Source organism: Dipodomys merriami, unplaced genomic scaffold (genome assembly GCF_024711535.1).
Source record: "Dipodomys merriami isolate MVZ:Mamm:240054 unplaced genomic scaffold, mDipMer1.0.p SCAF_90, whole genome shotgun sequence".
In the NCBI taxonomy this organism is placed as follows: Eukaryota; Metazoa; Chordata; class Mammalia; order Rodentia; family Heteromyidae; genus Dipodomys; species Dipodomys merriami.
The window spans coordinates 3,111,609-3,128,425 of NW_027206513.1; the positions used below are offsets into that span (position 1 = coordinate 3,111,609).

The 16,817-nt window shown below is 46.0% G+C and overlaps 1 protein-coding gene across 1 annotated transcript; it reads left to right on the forward strand.

Annotated features, from left to right (window-relative positions):
* The first annotated feature begins 4,322 nt into the window (after positions 1 to 4,322).
* On the forward strand, positions 4,323 to 13,064 carry Nt5dc4 (5'-nucleotidase domain containing 4). The gene is given in 16 exon segments (XM_070013295.1): positions 4,323 to 4,409; positions 5,180 to 5,289; positions 9,082 to 9,155; positions 9,245 to 9,311; positions 9,313 to 9,360; positions 9,434 to 9,605; positions 9,752 to 9,806; positions 9,809 to 9,859; positions 9,956 to 9,992; positions 10,291 to 10,384; positions 11,664 to 11,721; positions 11,808 to 11,859; positions 11,861 to 11,934; positions 11,937 to 11,962; positions 12,481 to 12,578; positions 12,968 to 13,064. Coding segments are annotated over 16 exon segments (1,200 nt in total).
* The last annotated feature ends 3,753 nt before the right edge of the window (positions 13,065 to 16,817 follow it).

Consider the following 16,817-nt stretch of genomic DNA (forward strand, 5'->3'; position numbering starts at 1 on the left):
GGTCGACCCTTGTAAGGTGTGCGCTGTGCATGTAGGTATGTAAGCATTCACAATCTTGGAGAGAGGAAGCTAAAAGGGAGTCAGGGAAGACCTGAGGACAGTCAGGGAAAGGAAATCTGGAAAATACATTATAGTACCCTCCATTTTCCCATCATCCATGCAAGCTATAGAGTGAGCTCTATGTCCCTTCATCTTCAAAGTTCATCACAGTCCCTGGATCTGCCTTAGCTCTGTAGCACAGGACACCTTCAACTTTGTCATTTTCTAGTGTGTTCCACATTTTAGACCTAAAATCAAATCATTTTTCATTCTTTTCAGTTGGGCCATAATGTACTACAGTACATTCTTGTGCCTAAGATTATTTCTGTAATATGCACTCATTACTGAAGGAAGCAGATTTTTAATGCTGGTCCTGATGGACATTTGTGTTTTTTCCAGTTTGGGATGATGCTGAATGAAGATGCCATTAATATTATTATACCTGTATTTGGTAGAGAAACACTGTCTTTGTTAACCTGGTGACTTTTCTTTAGCCTTGTGATTACTCACTGAAGCCTTCAGTCCCATGGACCTGTCATGTTTCTTGCTCTCCATTTTCTTTTTCCTTGGTCAAGAGTCCTGTAAGAAGAGGTTGCTTCTACTTCCCTGTCCTCTGCTTCCCCCTCATTTCCTGTCCCTTCTCATCACTGATGACCCACTGTTGCCAAAGGCAACATTTCTACTGTGCTTGCCCGGTCTCCGGGATTCTGGATAGCCTTTCTCCTACTTCTTCCCTGCACTCCTACCTGCTCTCTCTCAGCCTCCTTTGCTGAATCCTCTCCTGTCTCCACCTCTACCTCATCTTTCCCTCAGTTTTTGCTGCTTGGTCTTTAGCCTCCACAGATGTTTATAAGCCGATGCCACATCCCTCATTGTCAATCCCTAGATCCAAACACTGAGACCGTTCCAAGCTCATTTTGGTGATCAGCCTGTTAGCCCTGCATGATGTTTCTTTTTCTTTTTCTTTTTCTTTTTTGGTCCGGTTGTGGGCCTGAACTCTGGGCCTGGGCGCTGTCCCTCAGCTCTTCAGCTCAAGGCTAGTGCTCTACCACTTGAGCCACAGTGCCACTTCTGGCTTTTTTCTTTTTGCTTATGTGGTGCTGAGGAATCGAACCCAGGGCCTCAGGCATGCAAGTCAAGCGCTCTACCAATGAGTCACCTTCCCAACCCCATGCATGGTGTTTTTTTATTGCCTTTCTGTGCCCACTTTGTATGAATGAATCTATTGAAGGCAGGAATGTCAATGTGTTTGATTAAGAGTGTCTGCCCCAAGTCAAGAGTGTGATCATGTATACAAACAGTAAATCACACTGCCCTTACACTTAGCAAATGCTGAATTTTGAAACACATTGATGCCAAAGTTTCAGATTAGGGATTGTTGATCTATAACTCCTGTTTTCCTTGGCTCCATGCTCCCTAGCTTGTGAGTGGAAACCATGAGTGAGAGCTGCTAAAGAATGACTGTAGTGGCCCAAGCAGGATATGTGAAACTGGAATAAATGGATTGGGCAGTGTGAAAGAATGGCAGACCAGGGTATTATTTGCTTAATAAGGAATTGGGGAATTTGAAGAAGGAAGAGGCTGGGAGGTGAGGAGCTTAAGTATGAAGTAATTAACCCAGAAAATGACAGGAAGGAACCCCATGGTATGGAAACAGTCTCTTGCCTTCTACTATCTACAATCCTTAGATTCTTCCCTGGAGCTCCCAAACCAGGTTGGGCTGACAGATGCTCAGCTGTGGACTTCAGTGGTTTTCTACTTTGGGATAAATTATGCTTTACGTTCTCTGGGATTGGTTTTACCTGAAGGAGGCATCTTGCTTTGATGACATGGCTGGTGTGTGTGTGAGAGAGAGAAAGAGAGAGAGAGAGAAAGAGAGAGAGAGCGAGCACGTGTCTTTGGCCCCTGATTCATCCACCCCCAACCTGTGCTCTTTCCGGGCAGCTAGTATGCGCTGTCCTCTGCTCCTCTTTGCTACTCCTCTTCAGAGCTACTGGCTTTTGACAGCTCCAGCTTTGACTCAGAGCTCAGTAACTGACATGCCCTCTGCCAAGTCTGGATCTAATTTGCTTCTCTGCACACTCATGTCTAACCTTGCTCACATATGTATGCAGACCCTAACACCTCTGTCCCATACTAATGTTCACATACACATTTGCACTCCAGTCAAAATGTCCCAGCAATTTCCACTGTTTAGAAGGAAGGAGAGAAAAGTTTTGTGGGAGTTTCCTAATCTTTCACCTTGAATTTCTCTGTGATTGCTCTCTAAGGAGGCAGCAGCCTTTGCCCTGGGAGGGGTAGAATTGTTTCTAGAACATAGTGCTCTATGGCATGGCCTTGACTTAGTCTCAGTCCCTTCCCAGCAAGTGATATTTACCCTCTAGTTACCATCTGGTCCTAGTTTCTTCCCATCTACTCCAGGACTCTGATGTGGCCACATCAGAGGGAGGAAGGCCACTGGCCCAATAGCCTGGCTAGATCTGAAGGCCTCGCCATCCTTTGATAGACCTTTGTTTCTTTATTTTTTAATTTGTTTTCTATCTCTTAGCACTGAGTTCATTGCTGGCTATGTAAGGTTCTTTTCTAAACTAATAGAACTACATTTCCCTAGAGACCTCATCTAAGATACTTCCCTGTTTAGAAGACTTCCCGGTGTATCACCTGGGTTCCTGCGTTAATCTTCCCATGTTAATTGTCCTCAGGACAGATTCTAGGGGGATGTTTCAAGTCTCCTCAAAAGGTTTCTTCAAGTTCAAGGATCCAGAAACTATTTCCAGCCACCGGATGTGAGTTTCCATGCTACTATAGCTGCCCCCACCTCTACCTGGCTTCCATTCTGCCCAGCACTTCTGTTTTAGCCATCTTTCTGCATACAGGCAGCAATGAGTCCATAGTCTTCACATTCTTGACCTTGCACAGACATATAAAGAAACAGATGTAAATTCATGTTGGCAGGTTGGTCTCTTTCCATCTCCTGCTTTTAATAGAGAAGAGGAGCCACATTGAAAACTCAGAAGGTAAGAGGGAGAAAAGAGATCTAGTACAGTACAGTGATGAAGGTGTAGAGCTGAGTATCTTTTAACACACATCCTCTTTAAATTAAAAAAATTGGAATACTTTTAAGTTAATGAAAAGTTATAAATGTAGTAGAGAATATCCTTATATCTTTTTACCAAGATTTACTTATTGCTAACATTTTGTTCCACTTGCTTTAACCATTTGTCCCTGACCCTGTATGTGCATACATACCTATGTATGTTTGTATGTGAGTTTGCACAATCGCTTCTTCTGAACCATTTAGAATTGAGGGACACATGTTATGACCTTTACCCCCAATCCTTCAGTGAATATTCCCAAGAACAGGTGCATTCTCTTACATTACCACAGTAGAGTTATCAACTTCCTAGGTTTACACTGAGATATCACTTTCCCTTAATTTCCCATCTAAATTCCAATCGTGTTTGTAGACCTAATAATATCCTTGGCACTCTATGCTTCTGCAGTGGGATTCAGTGTAACCTGGTTATGTGGTTTATTTGTTATGACTCTTCGACTTACTTTTAATCTAGAACATTTCCCCAGCCTTCCTATGTCTTTTATGTTGTTGAAAAGTAGTCTTGCTCTGTCATTCATTAGCTTTGTAAAAGTGGGCTCATTGCCTGGCCTTTCTTGCCTCATCTAAACATCTGTTAATACAGAGTAGCAATGGGACTATCTAGAAGGATGGTTACAGGCCTTCCACACAGTAAAAGTAAGGCAGGTTCACTGCCTGTTGTTATGACAAATCTCTTCCTGAACAGGCTTAGAGTGTAGCCAGCCCTTGTACCTGAAGTAGTAATTCAGGGTCCCGGTTAAAAAGGGCCTTGTGGGCTTAATGCATTCACACTGACTAAAGAAGGGTACACTTAGGGAAGGAATCCAAAGGCATAACTCCTTTGAATAACTAAAGTACTGGTTATCAAAATGAACACCAGGAAATGTTTTGGAGGGCTGGTGAAGGAGGATACAGGAATGGAGGGAGATAGGGATGAACAAATGTAGTCATTATATTTAATGTATATTAAGTAAAAAATGAGCTATGTAACTTGAGGGTAGGGCCAAGAGAGGAAAAATGGGGGAGAATGAAAGAAAGAATGTCATTGAACAAGAAACATTGTACTCATTACCTGACTTGCACAATTATGTAATAGTAACTTAAAAAGGGGCCTTGTGATGGCTCTACCCAGCTTGCCCTTCCGTAAGTCAAGGGGTTGTAGGGTCTGGAAAAGCAGCTGTGTTCTGGAATGACAACAGAAACCAAGTCAGCTGAAGATCCAGTGGAAATGGCCACCACAACATGGGGAGATGCCAGTGGCCTCCTCTGTGCTAGTGTAGGTCACGCTAGGACCAATCAGGGTAGGCCCTACCCACTATCGGCATTGACACATTGTTCAGTCAACCCTAGGAGATGGTTGGGGTGTGCCATTGAGAGACCCTGAAACAACAAGATAGATCTCAAGATAGCTATAAGGAAAACACTTTGCACTCTTATATACTTGTGCTGCTTCAGTGGGAGGTCCGGCTGAGGCCTTCTCTGTGGCTTCTTGTCACCAGATCATCCTCCTTTTTGTGCTTTCTTTTTTTGGTCTTAAGGAGAATTGTGTATTCTGAACAAGGGTGCTGAAAAGGGAAGCATGAGGGGATAGTTAACAAGAATCATGACTAAAAGAACTCCAGAAAGACTCCTGATTCTGAAGCTTCATTCTTTTCTAACTTCCTCAATTAAGGTTGTTTTATATAAAATTGCCATTTATCCCTCCATGCATGCATGCATATATATATATATATATATATATATATATATATATATATATATATATATATATATATGAATCCTTCCTTCCTTCCATGGATCTATTCACCCATCCATCCATCTTTCCACAGTCATAAATCCTTCCCTTCCTCTATTCATCCATGAATCCATGAATCCATCTAAGCATTCGTGCATCCATCTATCCATCTCTCAATGTAGTCACAAATCCATCCTTCCATGCATCCATGAATCTATCCATTCATCCCTCCATGTATACCCAATCCTTGCTTTTGGCATTATCAAGGAAGAAGTTGTTCTGAAACTATGGAATGTGCTCTCCACCCCCAGATATTTCAAGAGTTCAATGTATATCCTACAAAATTGAGACCAATGAGTGAGTGTGGGTTGGGAGGGATGGGTGAAAATGTTGAAAAGAGTGATATTGATCAAGATTCATTGTATTCACAAATCTCTTAATTAAATGGCAACTCCTTTGTACAATAACATAAAGACTATTTGAAGTATATAACTTCATTTAATTTAGCAATTTTTAAAAGAAACTATTCTAAAACAAAACAGAGCACCTGCCTTCCTTTTTTTTAGAAGTTAGAGGTGGAGCTGGATGATCCAGGAGTATGAAATGGAAGTCATGACTTTGCTGTAAAAATTATGATACAGGCTTTGGGGGTTGTCTGTTGTAAGGTAACTCAGGTGGTTAGAAACAGAAAAGCCACTTTTTTTTGTCAGTCATGGGACTGAACTCTGGGCCTGAGCACTAGCCTTGAGCTCTTCAGCCCAAGGCTAGTGCTCTACCACTTGAGCCACAACTCCACTTCTGGTTTTCTGGTGGTTTATAGGAGATAAAAGTTTTAAGATGGGGCTGGGAAGGTGGCTCAGTGGTAGAGCGCTTGCCTTGCATGCATGAGGCCCTGGGTTCAATTCCTCAGCACCACATAAGCAAAAAGAAAAAAGCTGGAAGTGGCGCTGTGGCTCAAGTGGTAGAGCGCTAGCCTTGAGCTGAAGAGCTGAGGGACAGTGCCCAGGCCTAGCGCCAGGCCCATGACCAGACCTCCCCCCACCTCCAAAAAAAAAGTTTTAAGATGATGTTAAGCAAAATGAACCCAAGATAGGGACACAAGTGGTTTTTTTCTTTCTCACTATTACTTTTAATGTATTTATAATGTACTATGTGATTTTTTTGTTTCTTTTGTATTTCTTCCCCCACGATACAAGCCATGTTTTCACTGTATTTGATTCAAGTGCCCTGCATCTTGTATATACATTTTTTTAATTTGAGGAAGGGAAAGGAAACAACAAAATGCAGAATTAAGGATACAGGTTGACCCATTGTAACAATGAGATGTACAAGACACTGTGTTGAAAATGAACTTTACAACATCGGGAGGGGGGCTCATTACCTTACTCATGTAACTGTAACCCCTCTGTACAGTATTTTTACAATAAAAACATATATATATATATATATAATATTTTTAAAAAAGTGTTTCTGGGCTGGTTTTGAACTGCGATGCTCAGATCTCAGTCTCTTGAGTAGCTAGTATTACAGGTGTGAGCCACCAGCGCACAGCTAGAAAAGCCACATTTTGAGATGTCAAATTGGGAATCTTTATTGGAGAGCTGGTGTGTGCAGGGGAACTCCTGTCTCAAAGACCCATAGCCCAGAACAGAGCTAGCACAAAGCTTTTAAGACAAAAAAACCCACATGTTTGGGTGGAGCACCCTAGCCCAACAAAAGCAGACCTTATCTGGAAGTAGATCAGGTACCAGCAGACCTTTTCCATCTAGGAAAATAGCTCAGGGGTCAGCTAAAACTTTCCATGGGGGCGGGATATGCCTCAACCTTTCTATATAGGGGTATACTCAGAGGCACGTGAATCAAACATTTAGGGAGGTAACCAAGGCAGAATCAGAACATTCTCTGTGCAAAGCTTTCCTAAGGTTAAGTAGCATGACATCGGCAATTCAATGAATGGCCTCTCTTACCTCTAGGCTTTTCGGAGCTGAGGTGGAAAGCCCCTTCTACCCAGTAAGACACCAGGATGACTGTGAGAAGTTCCTTAGTCCCAGCCTCCTTATTTCAGTTGACACCTTTATACTACTTTACACTACTATGGCTCCAATAGTTCTGGTTTGTGATCTCTCCTTTTGTACCCTACTTTTTCTGATTCTGTGATACCACTCATTTGCTTCTTCCTACAACTCTTGGCATGCTTCTCATTTCTTTTTAAATGTGCTTGAGCTGGGAAATATATTATCAAAATATATTAGAATTGTGTGCAAAGCAATAGTTATGTGTTCTTTTGATATTTACCTGATAATTTTATTGTTAAAGCATCCTGTTGTAGCTTCCATGTTTGCTATATATAAAATGTTTCAGTTCTCCAAACACTTGTAGTTGCTGGATGCAGAGGTCTTAGACCTGAAGGTGGCAAAGGATAGAATTACTTTTCCTTGATCCCTACTTCTTTCCCTCCAGAATAAGTAAGGAGATATTAGCGACTGTCCTAGCTACTTCCTCTTTCAAAGGGAGGGTAGGGAGAGATGGGAGCACTGGGTGGGCTCAGCTGGGTCAGTGAGGTCCCATGTTTTAGAAGGAGAAGGGAACTTCTGGGCTGCACTGATAGTATGCAGGTGGCTGGGGAGAGGACAGCTGCCTCCTCACTCTGACTGGCTTAGGAATGGCTAGTGTGGATGAGCCACAACAGTCCCGTAAGGAGACTGGCCAGGAAACTGATTGCCTGGTCTCCTTTCAAGGTCTGATTCACAACTGGCTTTGGAGATGAGAGGGGCATTGGTGTGAGATGAAGGATAGGGCTTAGCTTGTTAACACCCCATATAACATAGCAACATATGACAACTTCTTTCTGTATTCAGACACTTGCAATCACAAGAGACTTTTTTTGATGTTATTGGTCATGGGGCTTGAACTCTGGGCCTGGGCGCTGTCCCTCAGCTCTTCAGCTCAAGGCTGGCACTCTACCACTTGAGCCACAGTGCCACTTCTGGCTTTTTCTGCTTATGTGGTGCTGAGGAATCGAACCCAGGGCCTCATGCATTCAAGGCAAGGCTCTACTACCACTGAGCCACCTTCCCAGCCCCACAAGGGACTTACTCCATACTGACGGTTGTATACTCTCATTTCTAGAGATGAATGCTCTTAATACATTCTCCCATGGTGAGAAAGTGGGCTACTGTTTGTGCACACATGCTCACACATACTCATGCATGGTCACACAGGTGCTCAGGCACATGCTGTCACACACTGGAATGCGTGTGGAGACACCATGTGTTCCTGCAGGGACCCTAGTTTGGTTCTGTTGTAAGGTAACTCTGTTGGTAAGAAACAGAGAAGCCACATTTTGAGAGGTCAAAGTGAGAGTCTTTATTGGAGAGCCAGTAGCTGCAGGTAGACTCCTATCTCAAAGACCAGTAGCCTCAAACAAAGCTAGCACAAAGCTTTTTTTTTTGGTGGGGGGTCTGGTTGTGGGGCCTGAACTCTGGGCCTGGGCGCTGTCCCTCAGCTCTTCAGCTCAAGGCTAGTGCTCTATACTACTTGAGCCACAGTGCCACTTCTGGCTTTTTTCTTTTTGCTTCTGTGGTGCTGAGGAATCGAACCCAGGGCCTCAGGCATGCAAGGCAAGTACTCTACCTCTGAGACACCTTCCTATACCCTAGCACAAAGCTTTTAAAGACAAAATCCATATTCTTGGGGTGGAGACCAAACCTTAAGAAAAGCAGACCTTACTTGGAAGGAGTTCAGGTACCAGGGGAACTGTCCATCTATGGAATTAGCTGGGGTGGGGGTGGGGGATAGGTGTCAGCTTAGACTTTCTATATGGTGGGGGGGCTACACCTCAACCTTTCCATATAGGGGTATACTTAGAGGCTATTCAGAGACAAGTGAATCAAGCTATTTAGGGAGGTAATCAAGGCAGAATCAGAGCATCTGCAATGCAAAGCTCTCCTCTGGCTAAACAGCTTGACATCTGCAATTCAATGAATGGCCTCTCTCACCTCTAGGATTTTATTTAGCACTGGGTAGAAAGCACCTTCCACCCAACAAGGCACTAGGATGTCTGTAAGAAGTTCCTTAGGCTCCTCACTTCAGTTCTACCTTCTCCCAAACCTCATTTATGCAGCTGCTGGGATATGCTGCCCCTCTGCTGGGTTCTCATCCTTAGGATCTGGCTTTTGGAAGGCTGATCCTGATTTCTTCCTCTTCTCACTAGAGTTTTTGTCAACTGCATCCAGGCACTGGGAAAGATTGGTTGTTTGGGCTTTGACATGGACTACTTTCTGGCTGGTGGGGGATGGAATGCAGGGTGTTTGGAGCGCAGGGAGCAGGGACTGGGCAGCTAGGCACCAACCTGGGTCTCCCTGGGCCTCTTGCAGCCTACAAATCCCCATCCTATGAGGCTCTGGCCTTCAAGTTGTTGCTGGAACACCTGGTGTGCATTAGGCCCACATGAGGTCCTGCACTGTACCTATGGTGCCACCTTTCCTACCAGGTGCAGTTGCTAGGCTAACCAGGAGGCTGTAGCCACTTGGTACCCTGCTCACAGCCCCCTACTCTATCCTTAGGGGATTGCTGTTTGATGTGCTCTATGGGAAGCTGCTGAAAGTAGATGCCCATGAGAATGTGATGTTGGGCATCCTCTTAGAGAGGAAGGGGGAGAGGGAGGGTAGAAGACTAGAGGAGGGAAACACAGCTCTGCATACTGGAAGAGCTATAGGGGGACCAGGGGAAGAAGGAGTGACTCAGACACATTGTAAAAGATCCACAAATGCCAGCCCGGATAGAGGGGGTGGGGGAAGACAGAAGGAATGGCTCGGCCTGAACAAGCCTCTGGGAGATGCAGGGTAGAGGATACTGGCTGTACCCAACCCATCCCTTCTCAGGGAAGAGACTGGAGCTTCTACCACAGCAAGTTCATTCAGAGGGATGATGTACAGTGTTCCACATCCTCAACATGCTCTTCAACCTTCCTGGTGAGAGTTTGACAGAGGGTGCTGAGATGTCCTCAGCTCTATCCCGAGGGGGATCTGCCTGGCTTCCTGGGCCAGCAACGAATTGGTTTATCTGCCCCAGAAACCTACCTCAAGCCTGTCTAGTGGACTTCCCCAATGGCTCTGATACACCGTGTGTCCAGTGCGCTGCCCAATTCTGGCATGACTAGTAGGAGTCTGCTGCTGTACCACAAAAGAGGGGCTCCCTGTTGAGGGGCAGAGGCATCTTCTGAGAGGCTTCAGAAGGGACCTCTACTGTAAAGTGGCATCCACTCCTGTGACTTGTGTTCAGCGCAGGATGACTCTCCTTTCAGAATGACAGAAGCCCAGTGTGGCCTTAGTGTGGTGGAGGCTACACTCTGGTGTAGGCTCCAGAGTGGGTCATCTCAACCCCTCTTATCAACCTCTTTGTCCCTCTTGGCTTGTCCCAGCTGTGACACTGGTTATCAGCATGGAACCCTCTTCATGTCCTTCTGAGGCCTCTTCCAGGATGTGACTGAAGCCATGAATAAAATTTGCCAGTCAGTGAGTGGTTTGGTATTAGGTAAGACCTGGGGCCCATCTGCCCTTGGTTCTTCTGGGCAACCTTCATGTCTTCAATTTCCATAGAGCTTCCAGCTGATTCCTGCTGGGATCCTCTTGTCAAACACACCACCTTGGAAAGGGCACATGTACACACGGGCACATGAACACCTCTGCATGCATAGCTATGCTCTCTCCTTAGGGCTAAACCCTGGAAAACTTGGAGAAGTATGTGGAGAAGGATGTAAGTGTTCAAAGAGCAGTGCGTGGACTCCCACACTGTCCCTTCCAGGCCATCGTGACTTACCTGTTTGCAAGTACCTGGGGTTGGGGTGGTTGGGGGGGGGGAGCTGTGCCAAGGACAGGATGGGGGGGGCAGCCTCTCCTATGTCCAGCCCTTCCCTGAGGAAGAACCCAGCATGTGAGTCATCATTTCACACAGGTGGCCCTCACTGGGGCTCTGCAAGGGGTAGGGCAGGAATCCCTTAGAAAGCCTTAAAGAGGGAGTTGTATGTTTAGGCAGGGATGGGATAGAGTGAGGAAGGGGTGTTGAGATGGAACATGGCAAGCCCAGCAAGGAAAGCCTATGACAAATCCTGTGCCTTGGACATAAATAAGTTTGCTGGCTGTGAAATGGATGTGGCCATATGTTGGTGACTATACTGGTGTCATATGTTCCTGAGTCTGTACTATGGGCAGTACAACATCAACACTCATCTTTACAATCACCTGAGTACTTAGTGCTCAGCATGGCTGATAATGCTGCGGAGCGAAGCCAAACCTCCTAGTTCCCAGGTCCAGGGATGTCTCATTTGACTGTGATGGCAGGGTCAGATTTCTCAATCTGTGTGTGTGTGTGTGTGTGTGTGTGTGTGTGTGTGTATAACTGTCCCTTTTCCTTCTCTACCCCAATCCGCAGCCCGAGGCCTCAGCCAGGCCCAGAGGTCCTACTTCGACCAGAGTGTGGTAGATACACAGAAGCCCTGCTTCTTTGCCAATGGGTCAGGTCCTGAGATAAGGCAACATGGCAATGGTGCATGGTGAAGCCTGTTCTTGACTCAGAGTTAGTGGAAGGGAGACTTACTGCCCTTAGACTTCACCTGCTTGTGGCTGCTGCTGGTATCGTTTCTGGAGACAGAGAGCTAATGAACTATTGTAGGGGTAAGTGGCATCCCTCCTCCCTTGTTTCTGTGGCTACCATAGTTACTCCAATTCCCTAGCCATCCCTGACCAGGGAAGATGTCTGTCAGCCCTGTCTTAGGGTTACTCTCTATCCCTCCAGGACTCAGGGAAGCACCATGTGGGCACCTACATGGGGCTCTGTGCTATCTACTTTGGGGGTACCAGCTCTACCTTGTCCTGTAGCTCCCTAGCCTGCCCACCAGGGAAGGCAGGTGAAAGAGTCTGTCTTCCCTGGGTGGGGCAGGCTCATCAGACATGGTGTGCAAGCTGCTTGGGGTGAGGGGCAAGGACATCTCCAATGGGAGATCACATCTTGGAGGACATTGTCAAGTCCAAGAAACAGCAAGGTTGGAGGACCTACTTGGTGGTTCCGATCTGTCCTGAGAGCTGAGCACCTGGGTCTGAGAGAAGGGTGAGTTTGGAAAGTCAAGACCTGGGCAGGGAACACTGGTCATTCAGGCCCTGGCCTATCCTCTTACTATCTTCCCCTTAGTTCTGTGGCTGTTTAGTAATCACCACTATGTGGTGTATAAAAAGGAAGATCTATTTTATGCACAAGGAAACAGAGTGCCCAAAGTCATACAGGCAATAGAGGTCAAACTGGGGCTCAAATTCTCCTACTTCTTATTCTCTTTCCCCAAGGGCTTCAGTGTATGGAAGGATGCACTTTTCCACCCAGAAAGTAGTAAAGCCATCGTTGGGTTAGTCCAAACTATTTGGAGTTTGTTCTGAGAGCTGTTGGCTTTGAGTTATTGCCCTTTGACTTCGGGAAGGTCACCTAACTCCCTGAATGCCAATCACCTCATAGGGCCTTTGATGTTCTTACTGTGCTGTGGGTGGTGTCTCCCCTGACTGAAGGGATCAAGGATTTTACAGAAGCCGAAACCCCTGGCTTTTGGCCTGGAAGACAAAAATAGGCAGTTCCAATGGGTGACACAGGCTGGTACTCTGCCCACCTTTCAGTGCACTCAGTGCATCTGAAGAGGCGGGACACACACATGGCTTATCTGTATCAGTAAGAGCCCTGATCTTTGTGGGTGGTTGAGAGGAGAAGGATGGGGCGGGGAGGGGAGGTGGTCAAGTTCAAGCCTAGCAACTTTGGACTGTAAGCAAGTTTTTCCTGGCAGGTTTAGGCTAAAGTCATCTTCAAATCAAAATACTGTGTTTCAGACTGAGCTTCCCTAGTAAACTTGACTTTGGGACCCTGCTGACCACCTTGGAAGTACTCATATTCCACAACTTTTAGGTATTTCCTTCTAGCCTAATGGGCATGGAGGCAATGTGCATGAATCCAGCTCAGCACCCTACTGAATACCCTTGAGTGGATGTTTACTCCACCCCCTACAGGGCCTAAAGAGGTCGTATTCCTTTCCTCTCCTTGGTCATGTGATCACTAAGAACTAGGCACATAGATGGGAGCACTTGCTGGTCATAGGTCATCAGCTCCACCAATAAGGAGATTCAGGTTAAAAACTGTGCAGTGAGGAGAGGACATGCCTAGTAGCAGAGGAGTGGGGTTGTGCCTCCTTGCGGCCCGTCTGGACAATCTGGAATTGTCTTCAATCCCAGATGCTCAGTTAGCTGAATCTCCCTAACCTTGTCCAAGTGTCACCTGGCTTTGTCATCTAGCTCCCTCTGCTGTCTGATACTGCAAATGACAGTAGTGTTCTCTTGAAGAAGGCTGGTTGAGCCTAATTTTTTTTTTTAAATGGGGTTTGTCTCCTTTTAGTCTCTCAAGCCTCATCATTAACAAACTCTTCTGAGAACACCTGCTTGCTGGGTTAGGCCTTCATGTGGTCAACTACCTAGCTTTGATTGATGACTGGGGTCCACCCGAGAAAGGGCCTGAGAAAATGTGAAGGGCCAGGGAGCAGGGAAAAAAGGGAAAGGTCCTGAGAAAAAAGGGAAAGGAAAACATTCTCCTTTGGCTTTACTGACTAGCCTCTACAGAAGCTCAAAGATTCCCACAGGCCGGCTAAGTCACAGGGAGTCAGATTACTTGGCAATCGTAGGCCTGGCTGGGGCTTGTAGAGCTTTTTATAAGTTGTAGAACAGCCTTGTAAGGTGGGCTGGATGAAAACTGTCATGCTTCTTTTTCAGATAAGTAAGCTAAGGCTCAAAGAGGGAAACTTCTGCTTTTGATCACTCAATGATAGGACATTAATTCTCTATGCTCTAAAAGCAAAGCCTGGAGGTGAGGTGGGTGTTTGCCAAGACAGCAGCTATGGGGCTCAATGTGTGGGTCTTCTTTTGGGGTGTCAGACGGTACATTCTGCTGTGGGTTTAGTCCCGGGTGGTTACTTTCTAGAGCCGGGCAGCTTGTTGTGACAAAAGCCTGGAGTGGGATCTGTTGAAATGTGTAAGAATGAACGTGCAGCTAGGGAGTTTAAGACCTTGGAGCTTCTCCCCTGCTGTTAAGCACAGGCCTCAATCCTCCGGGGAGCAAATGAGGGCAGAGCAGGGTCTGTACCCGCAGGGGGCGCTCACCCACAGGATAGGTGCTCAGTGCCTCGGGCAGTGCAGGTAGGGGTGGGCCAGGACGTCAATTTTGCCATCTGGCTAGAGGGTCACCCAGGAACTGGACCTGTGCTACAGTACCATGGGAAGTCTATTCCTCTGCGGCTTCCATCAGACCCAATTCTCCAGTCAGCTGTTGTGCTATGGCAATCTCTACACCATTACCTGCCTCAGCTTCCCAAACTTCCCACTTATCTGTTTCGAGCAGTTCTGGAACTGGCGGCCTCTGTAGAACCTCTCTGGCCATTCCTTATCATCCCTCATCCCTGACCTTGCATCCCAGGATTCACTGGTCCCTAGCACTGCAGGAGCTTAGGAGGTCTACAGACCCAATTTCCAATTCCCAGACACAAGGGAGTCAAAGCCTTGTGTATAACTGTCTGCAATTCAGAATGTGCAGAAAGAATTAAGGTTAAATAAAAGAGATGAGCTGGGCTCTGGTGGCTTACACGTGTAATCCTAGCTTTTCAGGAGTCTGAAAGCTGAGGATCATGGCTTGAAGCCAGCCTGGGCAGAAAGGTCTGTGAGACTCTCATCTTTAATATACTACTCAGAAATGGCTGGAAATGTCATTGTGGTTCAAGTGGCAGAGCGCTAGCCTTGAGCAAAAAGAAGCTTAGAGCTAGAGCTCAGGCCATGAGTTCAAGCCCTAGGATTGGCACAAAATAAAAAGAAAAAGGAAAAAGATGGCTTTGTTGCAGTTGTTCTTCCTCAGGCCTAGTCGTAACTCCTGTTCTTGAGATGACACTATTTCCATAGTAGAAATGACTCCAATTGCCAGAAGAAAAGTGCAGGTCTTCTACACTCGGGAAGCATACAGTGACTTCTTGGAGCCAGCATCCTCTGAGAGACCCTAAGATGCTCCTAGCTTAAGACCAGGGAATTAAAGACAGCTGTGATAGCACTGGACAAGAGTTAGCAGGAGCCATGGGACTGACCAGAGCAGGGCTTCCTGGAACATGCTTGCCAGTCTTTCCAGAGAACCATTTGGAAGAATTTCATCAGACTTAAAAAAATGGATCTTCAGGATTTTCTTGCTATCCTGATCTGCCTTCCATATGTTTAAGAGGAGATCATAGAGCATCTGCTATGTGTCCTACTCAGAACTGGGTGTCTTACATTGATTCTGCTTCATGCTGTGAATAACCCAGCAAAGTAGGCTTCGGCATTTTAATTTTACCTTGGTGAAATGGAAGCATAGAGAATTCAGCATATATATCACAGACATGAGATCTGGAGCCAGGGCTGTTTAGCCTTTCCCTTTGCTGGGGTACCGAGTTGTCAGCGCTGCCTCTCTTCAGTGGGCAATGCTGGTAGCACCATGTATAATCCTCCATATTGTTGGACATCATTGCAAGGAAGGAGAAGAGAAGGAGAAGTTACCCCCCACCCCCAATTATAAGTGGAAAGCTTTAAAGAAAATTGACCTTACTAAACTGTACTGGCCTGTGTATGTGAGGAAGTGAAGTTCAGTTGTCAGAACCTTCCTTCCTTCCTCCCTCCCTCTGTTCACTTTACAGGGCTCCTGTAGCACCTTTGTTAAGAACCCTAGTAGCTGTAGGCTGGGAGTCTAAACATAACTAAGGAATCTTGGGAGGACTTCCTTTTGATGGTGTGAATCCAACTCTGTGTTTGTCTCTGACTTGAGTTGATTGTGGAACAAGAACAGGCTAGCCTGGACTAGCTCCTGCTTCCTGATTTCTGGGAAGATGGTACCTGGCTGGGAGGTGACAGGCTCTGCTTTCTGCTGCAGAGCTCGGAGGAGCCACCTTGCTGTGGCTGAGGTGCTCAGTAGCTTGTGCCGACCATGGATTAGGGCAGTGGTGGCCAATTGGGAGGCACCAACCCTCGAAAGCATTGGCAAACTTGCAGAAGCTTTTTTTTTGTCAGTCATGGGGCTTGAACTCTGGGCTTGGGCACTGTCCCTGCGCTCTTCAGCTCAAGGTGAGTGCTCTTGTTATGCCAAGGTTGCAGGACCCCCACCAAGAAGACCACCTGTTGTATTTAAACGGGCTGCAGCTCGGGCCTCATCCTACACTCTGGCACAGCGGAGCCCAGGAGCAGAGCCCCGAGCTAAGGATTTGTAGGTCTTATAAAGGCACACAACCAGGTGGTTTAGCACCACATGTTGCTCTGCTCTGAAACAAGCAACAAATGGTCACTGCCTCGAGTACTTTAACCCTTCACTGCTTGAGCCACAGCGCCACTTCCATCCAGTTTTCTAGTGGTTTATTGGAGATGAGTGTTACAGGAAAAGTCTTTTCCTGCCCAGGCTGGCTTTGAACAGTGATCCTCAGATCTCAGTCTCCTGAGTAGCTAGGATTACAGGCATGAGCCACTGGCACCCGGCTTTTCATTTGTTTTTAAGTGTATCATTCTTGAATTTTTATGTAGAAACACATAAACTGCTTTGCTTTCAATTTGTTTGATTAGAGCATCATGTTGATTTTTTATTTTTTTGTATATTTTTATTGTAAAGATACTGTACAGAGGGGTTACAGTTACATGAGTAAGGTAATGAGTACAATTTCCTATGGAGCATTGTTACGTCTTCCTTTTTCCCCTACCATCACTTCCCTCCCCACCTCCTAAGTCCCCCATCCCCCCCTCCCCTGCCAAGTTGTATAGTTCGTTTTCAACATAGTGTCTTTTACCTCTCATAGTTGTACTGGCTCAACCTATCTCCTTATTTCAGCATTTTGTTATTTTCCTTCCCCTCCCCAAATTAGAAAAATGT